Source organism: Brachyhypopomus gauderio, chromosome 4 (genome assembly GCF_052324685.1).
Source record: "Brachyhypopomus gauderio isolate BG-103 chromosome 4, BGAUD_0.2, whole genome shotgun sequence".
NCBI classification, from domain to species: Eukaryota; Metazoa; Chordata; class Actinopteri; order Gymnotiformes; family Hypopomidae; genus Brachyhypopomus; species Brachyhypopomus gauderio.
The window spans coordinates 21,830,922-21,848,421 of NC_135214.1; the positions used below are offsets into that span (position 1 = coordinate 21,830,922).

Here is a 17,500-nt window from a genome sequence, read left to right on the forward strand (position 1 = left end):
CCCGAATCCTCTAAACGATTGCAGTCGTAGGGGAGGGCACACGTATCACTGCCCTTAAGGATCACAAAAAAAGACTTGAATGTGATGATTTGAGATCAGACCTCTGTCCCACCCCAGCCCTGAACCACACACACACACACACACACACACACACACACACGCTCACACACACACAACCACATACACGCACACGCTCCCACACACACACCCACACACAACCACAAGCATGCAGAAAAAACAAAAGGTCTTATTAAAAGGCTGTGGTTATTTAAGATTTCTTTCTGAGATATGGATTTTTGGAAGAACAACAGTTGTATACAAGCAAACCAATAGAATCAGTCCAACATGACTGCAGAGAAGTGGTGCTCTTTAAACACAGTACTCACCAGCTGTAGCTTTACCTCCAACGTACCGTGTCAGCGCATTGATGTTGAACTGAAATGTTTCTGAGTGGCATCCAACATTAATAATCTCTGAAAATGCCTAAAGAAATAATAAAGTCCACCATTGAGCAAAGAACAGCCAGCCACACGAGTGTCTGGGCAGGTTGAGATGTGGACATGGATCTGGAAATTTCAAGGAACAATGAGATGCACAGTGCATTCAAAGACCACATTGTTTAGGCAAGAAAGTTATGGTTTGTTAAAATGTTATCATCAAAGTGAAATATACTTGAAAGCTTCAAAGTTAAAACAAAAGATTTTTTTAATGGTTCTCTCTCTCCCTCTCTTTACATTCCATGTGGTCTTGGGAAAATGCAGATATTATTTTTCAGGATTTTAATGATGCTCTTTGATGGAGAGAGAAGTGACACTTGACAACTGACATGGTCCATCCAGGGAGAAGACCAACGTCCTGCATGAAAAAGTTCTACATGCAGGTCCATCTGAACCTGACGCATGGCTAAGATAATATGTATAGCTAAGCAGTTTCCTTTCACAGTCTTTATCTTAAGACATTCTGGGAGACAATAAACATAATGTTTATTTAAATGTTATGGAAAGCTTTTGATGTTGGAGAGTGTACACAGAACTTTCAAGTTGTAATTTACACCATATTACTTTCATAAATCTTTGACTCTTTTCTATATGTTGTTGACAAACTCCACAGACAGATGGTCCTCATTAGATGCTGCAGCAGTGGAATATCAAATGGCCACTAATGAACCATATTGGTCATGTGAATGACTGTCTTGGTCACTTCAGTGTTTTAAATATCTTTGTGAGTCTCCAGATTTATTTCTTTACTCTCAGACTGCTGTGAACCTAAAACTCACTCTGCATCACACCAAAGATTAGAAATACTTCTAAATGTTCTGGGCTACATATTAAAAAAAATATTTTTGCAAACAGGCTGATGAAAAGGATGTAAATAAATCGAGAATGACTGATGGAGTTTTTTTGTATTTGTTGTGCTGCGTCTCTCTGTGTTCTACTGTGTTCACTGTGTTCTACAGTGTTCCACTGTGTTCACTGTGTTCTACTGTGTTCCACTGTGTTCTACTGTGTTCACTGTGTTCCACTGTGTTCACTGTGTTCCACTGTGTTCACTGTGTTCTACTGTGTTCCACTGTGTTCTACTGTGTTTACTGTGTTCCACTGTGTTCACTGTGTTCTACTGTGTTCACTGTGTTCTGTGTTCCACTGTGTACCACTGTGTTTCACTGTGTTCACTGTGTTCCACTGTGTTCACTGTGTTCAGTGTTCCACTGTATTCACTGTGTTCTACTGTGTTCACTGTGTTCAGTGTTCCACTGTGTTTCACTGTGTACACTATGTTCTACTGTGTTCACTGTGTTCCACTGTGTTCCACTGTGTTCACTGTGTTCAGTGTTCCACTGTATTCACTGTGTACCACTGTGTTTCACTGTGTTCACTGTGTTCTACTGTGTTCACTGTGTTCCACTGTTTTCACTGTGTTCTACTGTGTTCACTGTGTTCTACTGTGTTCACTGTGTTTCACTGTGTTTACTGTGTACCACTGTGTTTCCCTGTGTTCACTCTGTACCACTGTGTTCCACTGGGTTCCACTGTGTTTCACTGTGTTCTACTGTGTTCACTGTGTTCCATTGTGTACCACTGTGTTTCACTGTGTTCACTGTGTTCTACTGTGTTTCATTGTGTTCACTGTGGTCCACTGTACAGCAGGTTATGTGTGCTGCGGTGACTGATGGGCCCAGCTGCCACAGATTCATGTCCCTGCATTGCGCTGTTCCTAGCATTGCTCATGTAATTCCAACTTTGCTTGTTTGTTAATATGAGGAACCATGATTTGTCATTGCAGAAATACTCAGATGTGTGGTAATGGAGGCTGGAGTTGAGTCCTTTACAGTTACTATGGTTCCAAGCACAAAAGAACAGCTGTTTGTGGCAGATCATCGGCATTAGGTCCAGATTCACAAGGTCAGCCTGTACAGCAGCGCATTATCACGATAATTAGACATGCCTCCGCAATTCAGCAAGCAAAATGATTTGACATCATTTCCTAATGATGTCAGTTCCTGTGGTTTCTCGATTAAATTTGAATTAGTAGGTTCATGAGAACACGAGTGAAGTAGCCAAACCTGATTTAGCAGCTGTGTGTTGGGAGGTGATGTGGGGCAAATAAATATCAACTCTGAGAAATGTGCCTCCTCCAGTGACTGTGAATGTGACCTGTGGCAGTTCTGTTCTAAATAGAGGCCTCGAGCCTGCACACACACACACACACACACACACACACACACACACACACACACACACACACACACACACACACACACACACACACACACACATTATGATTAAATGTATTTCTTCGATTTTGATAGGTTTCCTAAAGCTATGTATATTTCATAAAAAGGTGCATGTAATCATATGAGCATCATAGATGTTGAGCATAAAATATTAATCTGCCTTCTGGTGCTGAACAGAAGAAGGTGGGTTCCTCCTGTATAGATGTTTTCTGTAAAACTGCTTTGTAACAACACATTGTAAATAAATTTGAATTGTATTGAATTGAATTTGACAATGAATGACATAAAGCACAACAAAACGAACATAAATGTTACATACTTAACACACAACATTTAAATATTTAAATATGAAACCAGGCAGTTTCTCCTTTGCTTCTAATACTCCCATTGGTACAGTTAACACCATTACCTTTAAAAAACACATTAAAAATTTTCTATATTATATAAATCTGGAATTTAAAATATGACAGTCAACCTATAGATAATCAATTCTACACTAAATCAGTGGCAGTTTTTAACATCCTCATGAAATCCTCATGCAGTTTAGAAGTGTGTTCACTACTAATCCCTATGTAGTTTAGATGTGTGTACACTACTAATCCCTATGTAGTTTAGAAGTGTGTACACTACTTATCCCTATGTAGTTTAGATGTGTGTACACTACTAATCCCTATGTAGTTTAGAAGTGTGTACACTAGTGATCTACATGCAGTTTAGAATTGTGTACACTAGTTATCCTCATGCACATTTCATATTATCCTGAGATAAACCTTGGCTTACATTTCCACTTGGTTTCACACAGAATTCTTAAAGTCATGATTCAGTACCATCTTAAATAGAAAATGGCTTGCAGAACCAGTAGGCAGAGCCTGTCAGAATGGATCTTCTGCAATTTCTGTACAAGTCGTTGATGTTGTTTCAAAAGCCTCAATGTAGTACTGCAGTGTTGCTGAAAACCTATGATGGGAACATTTAAAGCAGGTTAACAAGCAAGTTAACCCCCTTTAAAAGAATGATTTATACTTCTGGAGTTCCACTTTCATAGTTCTCAGCAGAAGCCTTAAAAATAAATCAGCAGACCAGCACGTTTCCCTTTGTTGCTAAAGCAAAACCCAAAACAACACCCTCTCCTGGTACTGGACCGCCTCCTGGTTGCCGTGGGACCTGTCACCGTGGGACACGCAACTGGGCGCAAGAGGGCAGCGTATCGACGCCTTGGTCAGTGCGGACAGGGCAAAGAACAATGGGCTGATAGCAGCGAAGGAGCCAATCAGACCAAACCAGCCAATCAGACCAAATCAGCCAATCAGACAGTACTCACACAAAGGCATTTTTATGTATATAGAAGATTCTTATATATTTATATTCTTTATATATAAAGAACGTTCCAGTGTCAGTACTCAGTAGTAAACTGTAAACTGCTCTGTACTAATATGGTGAAGTACACAAGGTGAATATATATATATATATATATATATATATATATATATATATATATATATATATATATATATATATATATATATATATATTCACACATTGACACAGTATCAGTATGTCTGCATGTATTGTATATGTGCGGGTGTGTTAGTAAAGGTGTTTATGATGCACTAGTGTATGCTCTTTGACTGTAAGCTACTGGATGTCTACAGATAATTTAAACGCCAGCTTTAGTGTGCGGTTTTTCCCTGTGTTAGTATAGGACTCATGAATAAATCAGTGACACACACCACGATTCGCTAAAGTGTGTGGTCACCAATCACTAGTTTTCATACTGATTTAGAAAGTGTGAATGACTTAAACATGTGCTAGCTGCTATACCATTACATTTATCTACAAACTTTTTTCTTTACACACCTGTAAAAAATTAAGCTTGTGAGTGAGTCAAGATAAACATAACACTTTTGATTTAGACTTGTTTACATTTAAAACATCCACTTTTTAGCCTAACCAATTCCCACACACGCATACAAAGCACTTGCAAAAACATTAGCTCAGTAATTCAGGCTCATTAATTCATGGTAGGTGGCACATCTGGGCTTAGCGAGAAAAATTATGCAAATGTACACATTTTTTGTGAGTTGAAGCCCTCCCCTAAATAAGGAGGGCCAATGGGAGTTTCTGGAGTCGAGCAACCAAGATGTCACATTAGGACAAGGTTTGGAGTTATTTTTGAAAAGCTTTTAGAGGTATAGGCACAAATAAAGTGGTCAATTCGCTGACACTTAATATTCTACGAACATGCTCGGAGCTAAAATCCTTCTGTTTGTATGGGCAAATGTGACAATGAATTCCAAATGTGTTCATATGGACTTCAGATGTTATGTTCTCAAAAATTAACTGATGGGGTTTGGTGCAGTTTTCAACCTGTAAGGTACAAGATGCAGTAACGTGTGCCACAAGTCAAATGTATTCTGTGACATTTTCATAAATGCATTGCAATGCGAATAGAATTCTCTTATCACACACATATTTGTTTATTAAGACATACACATAATATAACAATCACATTCAATCAGTGCACATACAATTGCAATTTGACATTAGAGTGAATCCTCAAACTCTCAGTTGTGTGTATATGCATTTCATCACTCCCCTCCCAACACACACACACCTACACACCTACATATGAACAAAGACACACAGAGTGAGTGTTAGTACAGCTGGTGGTTGGATCCGGCCACACGGTGAGGGGTCTGTGCACTGCTGTTTTGCCCTGCACCGTGTGTGGGTGTGTGTACGCGCACCACTGACACGTCCAGACAGACTTTCGCTTTCCACCGGCACCCAGGGGGCAAATTTGTCATTTTGCTTTTATTTTATTTTTCTTCTCTGTGGTGGGATGGCTCTGCTCATTATCACCAAGGCTGCCAAGAGGAAGAAAAAGAAAAAAGCAACAAAGAGAGAGAGGAAGAGAGAGAGAGAGAGAGAGAGAGACTGGGGGATTATTTGGACAGTTACCTACAAAGTGAGCACAGCCTATTTTAGCCCGTGGCTAATGAAGTGAAAGGAGTGTGCTACAGAATACTCCTGTAGGTGCACTTGTCCAGAATTCAGAAAACCCAAAGCACTGCTCAGCGCCAGGTGTGGGGTGAGAGAAAACACGAGTTAATCTAGAAAGACATTCCTCCAGTTAGAGCAGCGGGGAGAGAAATGTGTACACACCACTTTAGTGCAGATGGCCAGCACAGGATTTAATGCTATTATTTGACTGATATTCCAATTCGAAATGTATAATAATTAATGACTGGTGTAACACACTTTATCCTTTAATATTAAAGTTATGAAGGTCTTGATAATTAGTATGTGTTAATTATGAAAACAGCCTTGAGTATGTTTAGTTACATACGGCTTGTTAGCTGGTTGTAACTGCATAGCTGTTTTACTGACATCATAAACTGAGGTTGATGGAGGTGAAACGTGACTGATGGTCTGGTGTTGGTCAGTGGTAGTGTGGAAACACCCCACTCCCAGTGTCTTACTGCCTATGTGAAGAAGGAGTGTTCCTGAACGGAAGGCTACTGTCTCACGTTCATCATGCAGTCACCATATAAAAGGGATGAAAAAAATAAATGCTAGAAAAAGTCAAACCTGGTCTCTCCATTTGAGCCAAACAAGGTTACCAGGTCTCGTTCATTTAAGGGGATTTGCCCTTGATGTTGTACCAAAATGACAACAAGCGTGTTTTATTATTAGATGTGTAGATTATATTCTTGGGTTGTCCTTTGAAGCCATTTTGTTCAAAGGACATTTTGAAGCCATTCAGTTTGACGTATCAGATTAAGATGTTCCAAGATGGATTCTGGGATCAAAAGAACTTACGTAGGATAAAGACACAAAGTTATACCATTTGGAAATTGTAATTAATTTCTAAAGTTTTGTAATTATGACTGCAATTGGAAGCAAAAACATTCTGTGTGTGTGTGTGTGTGTGTGTGTGCATGCATACGTGAGTGTGTGATGGTGTTCCTAACTTTAATGAACTGAGGGCTATGTTGTGGTTCACAGCTCCTGAGGTGTGTGGTCATCTCTTTCATATCGTTGTCTGCACCCCATGGAACAGACCTTGGGGCCATGATGTCATAATGCCTTTGGTAACCACGGCGCCGTGACGGCCCAAGCACGGCCTTCTGCTGACCGCCTCAATCCGAAACCCACGAAAACCACTCGGGCCTTAACGCCATCCAGTCTCATTTCATGTAACAATATTTATATAACAAATTCTAAAGGAAGAAACCTAATTCTGATGTCATAACATTTCCCTATCTTTTAACTAGAGACGTGCCACTCTATTCATTTGTATGCCAAAAATATAAATTCCACTTTATTTCAATGGCAGTATGACAGTGGCAAATCACAAACACTGGGAAATTAAAACACACTTTCAAAACTCATGTGACCTCCAAGTTTTTTTTTTTTTTTGCAATTGTATGTTCTGAATCCAATCCTAACCTAGATTTGTTCTTTCTTCTCATTTCTTGTAAGTTTTACACCACAGGTATTTAAAATGTAGGGCTTCGCAGAAGTAGGCAAACATAAAGCCTGCCTGAGTGGTCTTGTTCTGTCTGGAGCTAAACTCTGGCCTGAGCGGGACTCTCCCCCGTGTGCCTGCGTGTGCCTCTCCGATTGCACATGTCCATATGTATTTTCACATGTAGTTTTTTTTTTCCCATGTGTGGACTGAAATCACTGGAAAAAAGAAAAAAAAAACCACAACCTACTTATCTTTTTAAATGAGGACCCTTAAATTCCCACAGGCATTTCAAATCAACATTTTCAAATATTCAACATGACAGCGTCCTCTCGCGAAAACGACGCGGTGGCCCCAGTGTTGGCACCTCGTCTTCCGACCCACAGCCAAGCGCTCTTCCGCCCCACCAAGACGTCCTCCAGTCCAGTAGGGTGTGACAAACGAGAGGCAATGAACGACAGGGAAACGAGGGAGCGAAGGAGAATGAAACAAGGGCCAGACCACAGAGCTCGTATTCCTTCACACCGTCTTTACATAGAAACTGTAGAGCATTGTAAAGTTTACTGCTGAACAGGTCTATCAAACGATGATTAGCTCCATTTGGAGTGTAAATGTGAACATGCAGATGTATGTTTGATTAAAGAAAGCCTCTCATAAAAAAATTGGTGTAAGGTTAATATCACTATCGCAATCATCCTTTCCCTCAGAAACTAGCTGCTTCTATAGTGTCACACCAGAACCAGAGTCCACTCCCCCAAACTCCGCCCTCCCAAACGTACGAGAAGCATATTAATATAAAAACAGACAGTAAACCCCATCACCCCCAACCCCACTCACTTTGTTTAAACCACAACACAAGAATATTGGCATGTCAAGGAGCAGATGATGTCTGCCTTTCAGGAAGTTTTCTCATTTGGGCTTTGCTGGCCCAAACCATCGGGACCCGAGATGACAGAGGAGCCATTTTGTGGTGCACCACTGGATGAGCTGCACCCTGAATCCCCTCCTTTAGTAAACCCTGTCACCATGGAGACACCATAATGACAGCTGGCATGAGGGATGGAAAGCGTATAACAACCCCAGAGCCAATGAGAGGGGAACGTGATGTGGTCCAATCCAGCGCGAAGAAGAAGAAACTCCAGACATGGCCGAATCTCCTCCGCCAACTTAACAATCCAGGCACTGGAGTGAGAGAGGACTCCCCCAGCCACAAATAATCCAGACAGTCAGTTGGGTGAATGACTCCAGCACGGGACACGAGATGGACGGGCGCGGAAAAGGAAACGCCACCGAGCCACCTGACATCAACGTAGAGGCAACAGTGTGACATGATGCCATGACCCTCTGCACTAGCTTGTGACAACAATGGCATTATGCAGTATTACAAAAATGCATTTAATAGTGGCCAGAATTGCTATACATTAGTAAAGCAGTGTTTTACCTGCCCATACGATTGTAAAGCTGCTTTGTGACGTGTGTTGTGAAAAGCGCTATATAAATAAATTTGACTTGTATATATAGCATATATATATATAAAATAATAGCACTATATATATATAGTTTATCACATTTTTTTTATCACGTCCTTTGTTTTTGTAAAAGTTTTTAAAAATACTATATTTAATATCCTCGATGATGAAGACTGAAAACACAGATACATGACGTATTCATTTAATGCTGCTATGATTTGGCTCTTAATGTGTTCTGGACATCAGAAGTCTCCTGCTACATGTCATTAACTCTGTAGCAACAGGGAAAGAGAGGAGGGTGTGATCATAGGCTGGCCGTGGTCCACAAAGTGCTCCAAGCTTTCTGTGAAATATGTTTTTTCATATTTTTACTCACACAAACACACACACACACACACACACACACACACACAGATTCTTTGTGCAACACGTGCGTCTGTCTCATGGAGAATGGGAATACGTTCTTCTCATGTACTCGGAGAAAATGCCCAAGAATTTGCATTACTCAGTAAATGTCAAAGACAAAGACACGCACACAAACACAGTGCATTCACCCAGGCACAACTAACCTTCACAATTTTACAGATCATTTTATTTAAAAAGTACACAAACAGAACTAATTTCTCATTATAAGGCAAAGCTCATAGAGAATAACCACTCGAATTTGTAGACTTAATAGTCCATTATCACAGTTGTATGGTTACCACTTGCAAATCATAAATAAAACCTTCTTTTATTATATTTATGTATAATATTGGTATAATTATTATTTTCCCATCTATTAGTTCATTAATTTCTCTAAAACATGATTAACAGACACGACAGTTATACTCATCATACAGTCATCACTGTTTTCATTTAGCTGATTGATTTCTATTCATGCCCATATAAAATGCCACGTTGAAAGTAAGGGAGTGTGAATCTGACATCTCTGACGCTTCCCTGCAGCTTCTTAACAATGTCTTGATCTTATTATTTCTTCTACTATTATTTTGTGGTTCATGTTTACTTGTTTTGCTCAGTCAAGGGTTGTTTATTTCATCGCTTTAACACGTCAGCCCAAGTGGGATCAGGCCAAGCTACGCTGGGGGGAAGGGCGGAGCCAGTCCTCGTCACCTGGGAAACAGGGCGGCTAGCAGAGCGAAGAGCGTTGCCGTTAGTGACGGAGTCAGGTCCGGTGCTCGCCCACATTCCATCGAGTTTTCCTGTGGGTAAAAAAAACACAAACGAGAATAAATTAATACAGCCCATAAAATTCTTATTATAAACATCATTTATTACTTAAAGCCTGTTTAGTTTTTAAACCCGCAGTTGCTATAAACAATATGTAAAAATATTATCACACAGTATTTAAATGAAACTCTGTTTAATTTGGCCTGTTTTGAATGATGGTGATGATGGACCAGCCCAGAAACAAAGGAAGCTGATTAACTCTCAGTGGAGGCACCACTATTCAGTCCAAGGCCCGATCGGGACTATTTCTCTGCTGCGTGCAGCTGTAAGGTACCTCAGGATGGAAAGGGTGGCAGGTGTCCGGACGCCTTCTGTCTTTCTGCAACTTCAAACGCTCACACTTCAGAGACTCATTATGTGCGGGGAGGTCAAGGAAAACAGGCACGTAAAAGACACTGAAACAAACACATTACCTAACTGAACAATAACCCACTGTAATCAGACATCTTGTGTTTGCTAAAATGCTTAATGCCATTAAGCTGGAATTATGTTCACAAATGTTTCAGTTGGGTTTTCAAATGCCTGCATCTCTAGAAAATGTTGCTGCCAGACGTGGGATCTCTGAAACAAGCAGATCCTGATGAAGGCACCCATATGAGTTTTTTTGTCAACAGAACATCTGTTTTGGATCACTGGACCATTCCAGGCCATTGTGAAATGTAACATCTGTCGGTCCTCCTCGGAGGGAGACAGTGCTGTGTTCAAAAGCCTCAGCGCTTTTGGTGATGGGACTCTGAACGTCAGCACAGACAACGCTGTGCCTTTTCATCTCCATGCCGACAAGAGCGGGCCATGGCTCCTTCCAGAGAAATGAACCGTCCAATTAAAATCTTAAATTTTTCCCCTTTACCCTCTTCATATGGTTCAAATGAAAAAGCAGCACATTTAATGACTTTAATTGAACTGGCAACTCAGAAATCTCTGAGATGAAAAAGAGAAAAGTGGTTTTAAAGGGCAGCATTACATAAACACATACATTGTCACTTGGGTAAAGATAAAAACATTTGTCATTGCTTGACAGGTCTGGCCCAATGGCACAGCGTCAGGGAGACTTTGAACGTTCAGCCGTGGGAAGCCGTCCTGGTCCTCGAGCCACGAGGGGCAGCTGCCTACCATCGGCAGACAGAAAGTCTCTTTGCTTCATGTTGCAATCCACAGCATCAGCACAGGGGCTCCTGGGCTGGGCTCGGCACAAACAGGGCAGCACCTGCTACACCAGCTTTCCATGGGGGAGGTTCTGTGTGGCCCGGCCCTGTAGGGTCAGGTCAAGGGTCGCGGCCTCCCTTAAGGCAGTTATGATCTGTTGTGCAATCATACTCTTGCAACATTTTGCAGACGCTCATAACAAGATGTCAACACTCAGCCTGAACCTCGTCTGCTGTCGGGAGATGGTGGATTGATGGCATAGATAAACCTACTGACAGGGCCTGTTTCAGGCAGTTGTCTAAGATTTGAATTAAGGGCCCAATAACCATGCACCTTTCACGCGACTGGGTCTTCACCGACAGGTGTGGAACTGACAACCCTTCACCATAACACACGCTACGGACGCCCTTTACTGCTCCAGAAGGCCAAACTCATTCCATTCCATTTTTTCTTTCAGCCGACATTTTGAATACTATCTATTTATTTACCTCTTTGCTTTGCCTTGGAAAGGCATATGCTGAAGACACAGAGCCATAATGAAAACCCGCCCATCACGACCCACAACAGCAAGAACAGAAGATCCACAGGACCTATATCACTGTTTGACTCTCCTATTGTCAAACTACATTATTATTATTTATTATTATTATTATTATTGCTACTATAACTAGTAGTAGTAATAATGCTGGGTTGTTACAGTTGCAAAACACCGAGTTGATTCATTTTTGGCAGTTCCTTTAAAAAAGAACATGCGAAAATGCATCTTAGTACTTACATTGTTCCAATAGGACAATATTATCTTAACACATATAATCATAACGGTAACAGTACAATTCTTCAGTTCCATGCCACGTTACATAACCAAACGATCAAGTTACAGACAAGAGCCGTTTGAACGAATAAGAGTGCTGTGCAGTCGCATTGGTGTGTTTGCAGTACTGAATTTCTCTTTTCAGGTCCAAATAAAGACAAGATTCGACTGCATATAGCAAACAGTCACATTGTTGGCAAAGGCCATCAGGGACGGTGAAGTTTGTGGGGTGTGTGCAACGGCCATTTTGTCATCTGTCACCTCCCTCCCGCCGACTCCCCCGTCATGGAAAAGGATATACATGATTTCGACGGGATCCATGGTAACAGGTCTGAAATCCGCGCAGCTACACTTATTGTCCACCACCACCATGAAGAGATTACTGCTGGGAATTTGCTGAATGACGAACGATCTTAGGATGCCGGGGAGAAAGGAAGAGCAGCGATAAATAAGACGTGCATGAATCAGTGCGCACGCTTTCATACGTTTCGTTCGTCAGCGAATCCATCACTGCCCCGAGCCCACTTATCCAGAGAGAGATATATATACTGAGAAGATAGCGAGCGTCCTCGGCCACCTCATTGCTCAAATGTCTCCGTCGTTGTCTCACACACGCTCCGCCCGCGCCACATACTTCGGGCCGGCGGAGGGGTGTGATGTGTGTATGTCTTAATGAGCCGGTCCATTTGAAGCGGACCCCAGCCCTCCCGCTCCAGATGTGCTGCTGTAGTTTCGTCCTCGCTCACCACTTTAATCAAGCGTCGCGGAGGAAAGGCGAATCCCGGCCCACGAAGTGTTGCGAAACATAAAACATCGGGGGGAAAAAATAAAAGAGTGGGAAACAAATGGGGACCGCAATTGAACTCCATGTTTTTCTTTCTTTCTTTAGGTTTCCTTTATAACAAGGACTTTCTTTCCGTTTCATTTTTAACAAGGCCCTATTGTGTAGGCCGGGGAGACACACCTGTGTGGCTGGTTTCAGCAGCACCTCTGTGAAACATACGATGAAGAAGTTATCTCTTACTTTTTTACTTTTTTGGTGCTTTTCCATGGTCCATGTGATTTATGGACACTGTTGTGGAGCGGTTTATCACACACTGGCTGGATTCTTGTGGACTCAGCTCAGGCTTTGACACAGACACACTTAGTCTATCCCAGATACATAGTGTCTGGTTGTAGAGTGCCTTGATACAACCAAATACCCTATGGTCCTACACCAGACTAGCTAAATCAAGCCCAGATATGAACTGCTTAACTCTTCATGTTTAGATTTATCATGGAGACATCATAAATACACACAAACCCACCCTACAAGAGCGTAAGATATGTTAGTTATGAACATTTCTTACTGAAAGGTAAACAAATACTTTCTTGCTGAAATGCTGATATAGAAATGCTTTATCAAATTTGATGTGTCCATTCTATTAGTCACTGATAAAAACGTCTAATCTCAAAAGCTGTCTAATCTCAATTTTTTATTCCCACATAGTTCAATGAAAATATAAGTGCCTATTGTCAAAATGTGTGCATTGCTAAAAATGAAATATATGTTGAACCTGTACACATATTTAACATATTAACTAACCATTAATGTTAACCATTAACTGGTATTGTCCTCTGCATGGTGAACATTAGAAAGCAGCACTATAGACTGTACAAGCATTCTGGAAACCCTGAGCCATTTTGCCCAAAAGTAACATTTTGCCCACAGAATGCTCTACATATTAATTTCTTTGCTGAGACATTAAAAAAAGTAAAAAAAAAAAGTATCAACTTCTGTCAAACTTGTTTTGTTACAAACTAAGCTAACGTAGCTTGTAGTGACATAGAACCTTTCAGCTACAAGGCCTGTTTTCCAGTCAAGTCAAGGATCCTTACTCAAATCTAGTCTTCATCAAAGTATCTGCAAGATTTTGAGCAAAAGTCAAAATGCCAAATATAACTGCTGTCTTGAACTCTTCATTCTAAGAAATATATTAAGACAGAGGGACATGGTCATTCTAGAGCACAATACTTTTAGTCAGGATGTAGATTTGGGCAAATTCTACTCAACACATTTAACACTCAAGCTTAAAATGCACTACAAAATATAATGAATGCCTTAAAGACGCAAGGCTCGAAATACCGAGGTCATCTGAATTAGTCTAGGATGAATTTTTTTGGTTAATTTAGATAGAGGACAGTGTAATTCTGGCTCAAGCTTGCGAAAGTTTGATTAAGCCCAATTTAATCAGACGATACTAAACAGAACCCAGGAGTGTTGGCGGGACAGACATATTTTTGGAGGAATGGATAAACACGCCTCTTCCTTCAGCGGCGGCTGGCTTTGTGCTCTGTGAACACACACATATGCCTAAACACGTGCACACAAACACAAACTGGCACACACACACACACACACACACACACACACACACACACACACACACACACACACACACACACACACACACACACACACACACACACACACACACACACACACACACCATTACCATTTCATGAGGGATGAATCAGCAAGTCTTTACCACTTCACTTCAGACTAATAATTGGACCTGTATTCTCCTTCACACTAGCCTAAACACTTTTCACTTTGTGATGGTTTCAATTTGCAGGAAATTTTTTATTCACTGGAAATCAAACCATAGCCAGAGTATCCTTAACTCTGGAAGACATGAGGAACGTTAGCACACATGCTAAACTATCATAACTCTGTCTTTAGTACAGCTTTGTCAAAACTTATCAAAGGAAGTTATGCCGTTTTAAAAACAATCTAATCCTAAACACGCATTACGAATATCTCCTTTTTTAAACATATATAAACCCTTTTTCAAAAAGAGCGCTTCCGTCTCTGCCAAGACCTCTGCCTTACCTTAAAACTGAGATATAAACTTAATACTATATTATCAATGGTTCATTCGAACAGATAAGCCAAATTTTAAACATCGTAAATACATTTCGCACCATATTTGAACCAAGACCACTTCCATTAAAGGCATGACCCCAATTCTAAGTTAAAACTGTGATATAAACGCAATTCCGCTTTATTCAGCATTAATGCATAGCTTTAAAGCTAAAGTGGTCCATTACGGGCTCATTTTTAAATACAAATGCCTACAACGACGTTAAAACATAGAGACTGTAAATTCATATTGTTGGGGCTAGATCTGAGGTTTAAGGTTTGACTGTTGCTCCCGGCATTCCTCGAAAAAGTCTGAGTGCACTTAACTGTGTTTGTAAATGCTGGCAGTAGAGCAGTGATGTACATCACTGTGACAGAGACACTGTGTCCATAACCAAACGTTTATATACCTCGTAAAAGGGCTTTGATGATAAACCACCCACATCCTGTTTCAGACTGCACTCTCAGGAGAGTAAGGGGCAAACGTACAGGTGCGTGTCCGACCGTGACGTATGCCACCAAGCTCACGCATGTCCCCATGCTCACGCATGCACGCACGGACACTCTCTCTGAAAGGTTACGGCTATAAAACCGGAGTGCTTCGTTAGACAAACACACTTAACCCTTAACCTACTCGCCAGAGATGCAGGAAAGCACGAGGAGGAAAATACCATAACTTACGCTGTACTTAAATACTAATTTATGTATTTATATTCACCTCTGACTGTAGTTCAAGCCAAGACCTGTTTGGCACTGTTAACCACTCATGCTATATCCTCTCTGTCAGCCACAGACGTGGAGACAAGCACAGACCCAGAAGCACACACACACACACACACACACACACACACACACACACACACACACACACACACACACACACACACACACACACACACACACACACACACGTTGAAGCAGTCTGAAGGAACTCTGGGACCAGTGATGTGTGGCCACACATTAAGAATGAGATTAGACAGAAGTCCTTTAGGACACATACATATGTATGTGCACCGAGGCGCACAGAATGGCACCGGCTGTGTGGGGCTCAGAGACCCACAAAATCAATGTTACAGTCTGTAACGCACCCAGAAAGAACATGAGGTACATGCCAAAAGTCCAGCCACACACATTTATTCAGATGCACACACCAGTACATGTCATGTTCCCAATCCTAGTCATAAACTACTACTGAGTTTCGGCAGTGGCACGTATACACACACACACACACACACACACACACACACACACACACACACACACACACACACACACACACACACACACACACACACACCATTCTTATTTTAAAAGTCTTATCACTGCTCCATAAACCTGACCTTCATAGAGTCCATAGACAGATGTGGAGAGATTATCGGGGGGTAATAACGTAAGGGACATTAAGAACCATATTTCTTGTGGCTCCAGAGAGATTGCGTCATTTCTAAACTTGGAATATATATTACATAAGCCTAACAATGTCAGTTAACACTACTAACAGATGAACCAAACCGAAGTCTCTCTCTCTCTCTCTCTCTCTCTCTCTCTCTCTCTCTCTCTCTCTCTCTCTCCTTCTCTTGGCACTCTTGAGAAGAAGTGTGTTCCTAACGGAGAAGACAGTATGAACTTTCCGACACCTTTTGTTCTGCACATGTATGTGTGCCTGCGTGTGTGTTTCTAATCAATTTCCTTCGACCAAATGAGATTAAACTAATCTTAGCCTGCGGGCAGATCCACTTAACCAGATTATCTTGATTTCATATTCAGCGGGGGCCTCCGGGACGCCAGGTGGACACAGGGGTGTTTGGCTACGCTCGTCCTGGCGTGTTAATGCAGCCGAGCTCCCTGCTTGGAGCGACGTCCCTCTGGGCCGCTGGGACAGGCGCGTGATGTCTGCGGTGTCAGATCACCCTTGGGCAGGACGTCTCGGGCCGAGACTGAGCAACGGGCACAACGAGCGATCTCGGGCAGACACGCGAACGCCTCTCTGTTTAATGTGACTCTTCCACTGTGTGGAATAACGAGGACGTGAGCGTGATGCGTTCTGGAAACGGCCCGATATCATTCAACGTGAAGAAACAAAAATATAACGGACACTGCACCAATGTTCTACTTGTTTACATGAAGGGATCTAATCTAATTGTGTCTTTCCTCTGTTTCCTCCCTGTTCAGCCCACTCTATACTCAAAATCACATTCATATATGTTCACCTTCTGCAAATCATGTCTTTCATAAAACCATGTGTCTGTTAATCATACGGTAAAACGATCCTGCGTCTGTGCGATCTGCTGCTGGGCCGTGTAGCCGTAACGGTGAAATACGGGCCGAGGTGAGGCAGATTTGGCCCCGTCCTTTTGAGTCTCGGCACTGAGCAAGCGGCCCCCGGGTTCAGGGGCCCCCGGCTCTAGCCCACCGGCAGCTCTGGTGATCAAAACGTCAGGGCGAGTTAATAAAGGTTTGTTATGTTTATTATATGGTATCAGGAGAGGTGTTGTGTTTTAAACTGAGAGCCCGTGTGCGCAGACAGGAAAAAAGAAGGGAGTGAATGTTTGAGGCTATGAGTGTATAATATGTGTATAATATTTCAATAGAATAGGCCAGAAATCAGAGGCCCAATACACACAGACACACTGTCTCTGATGTGATTTTAAATTGAGGAAGCTAATGTCTTTAAATGGAGCTTCATGGAGATATTTTAGGATTCAAGGCCAAACACACACATATACTGTAGATG

General features: G+C 41.7%; 1 protein-coding gene across 1 annotated transcript in view; it reads right to left on the reverse strand.

Annotated features, from left to right (window-relative positions):
* Positions 1-9,248: 9,248 nt before the first annotated feature.
* cacna2d3a (calcium channel, voltage-dependent, alpha 2/delta subunit 3a) overlaps positions 9,249-17,500 on the reverse strand; it is a 242,577-nt gene continuing 234,325 nt past the window's right edge. The window contains exons 36-38 of the mRNA XM_077003026.1: positions 12,164-12,276; positions 10,182-10,264; positions 9,249-9,879 (exon numbers count right to left, since the gene is read on the reverse strand). Coding sequence (XP_076859141.1) covers positions 9,787-9,879; positions 10,182-10,264; positions 12,164-12,276 — 289 coding nt within the window. The 3' untranslated portion in view covers positions 9,249-9,786. The remainder of the gene's footprint in view (positions 9,880-10,181; positions 10,265-12,163; positions 12,277-17,500) is intronic.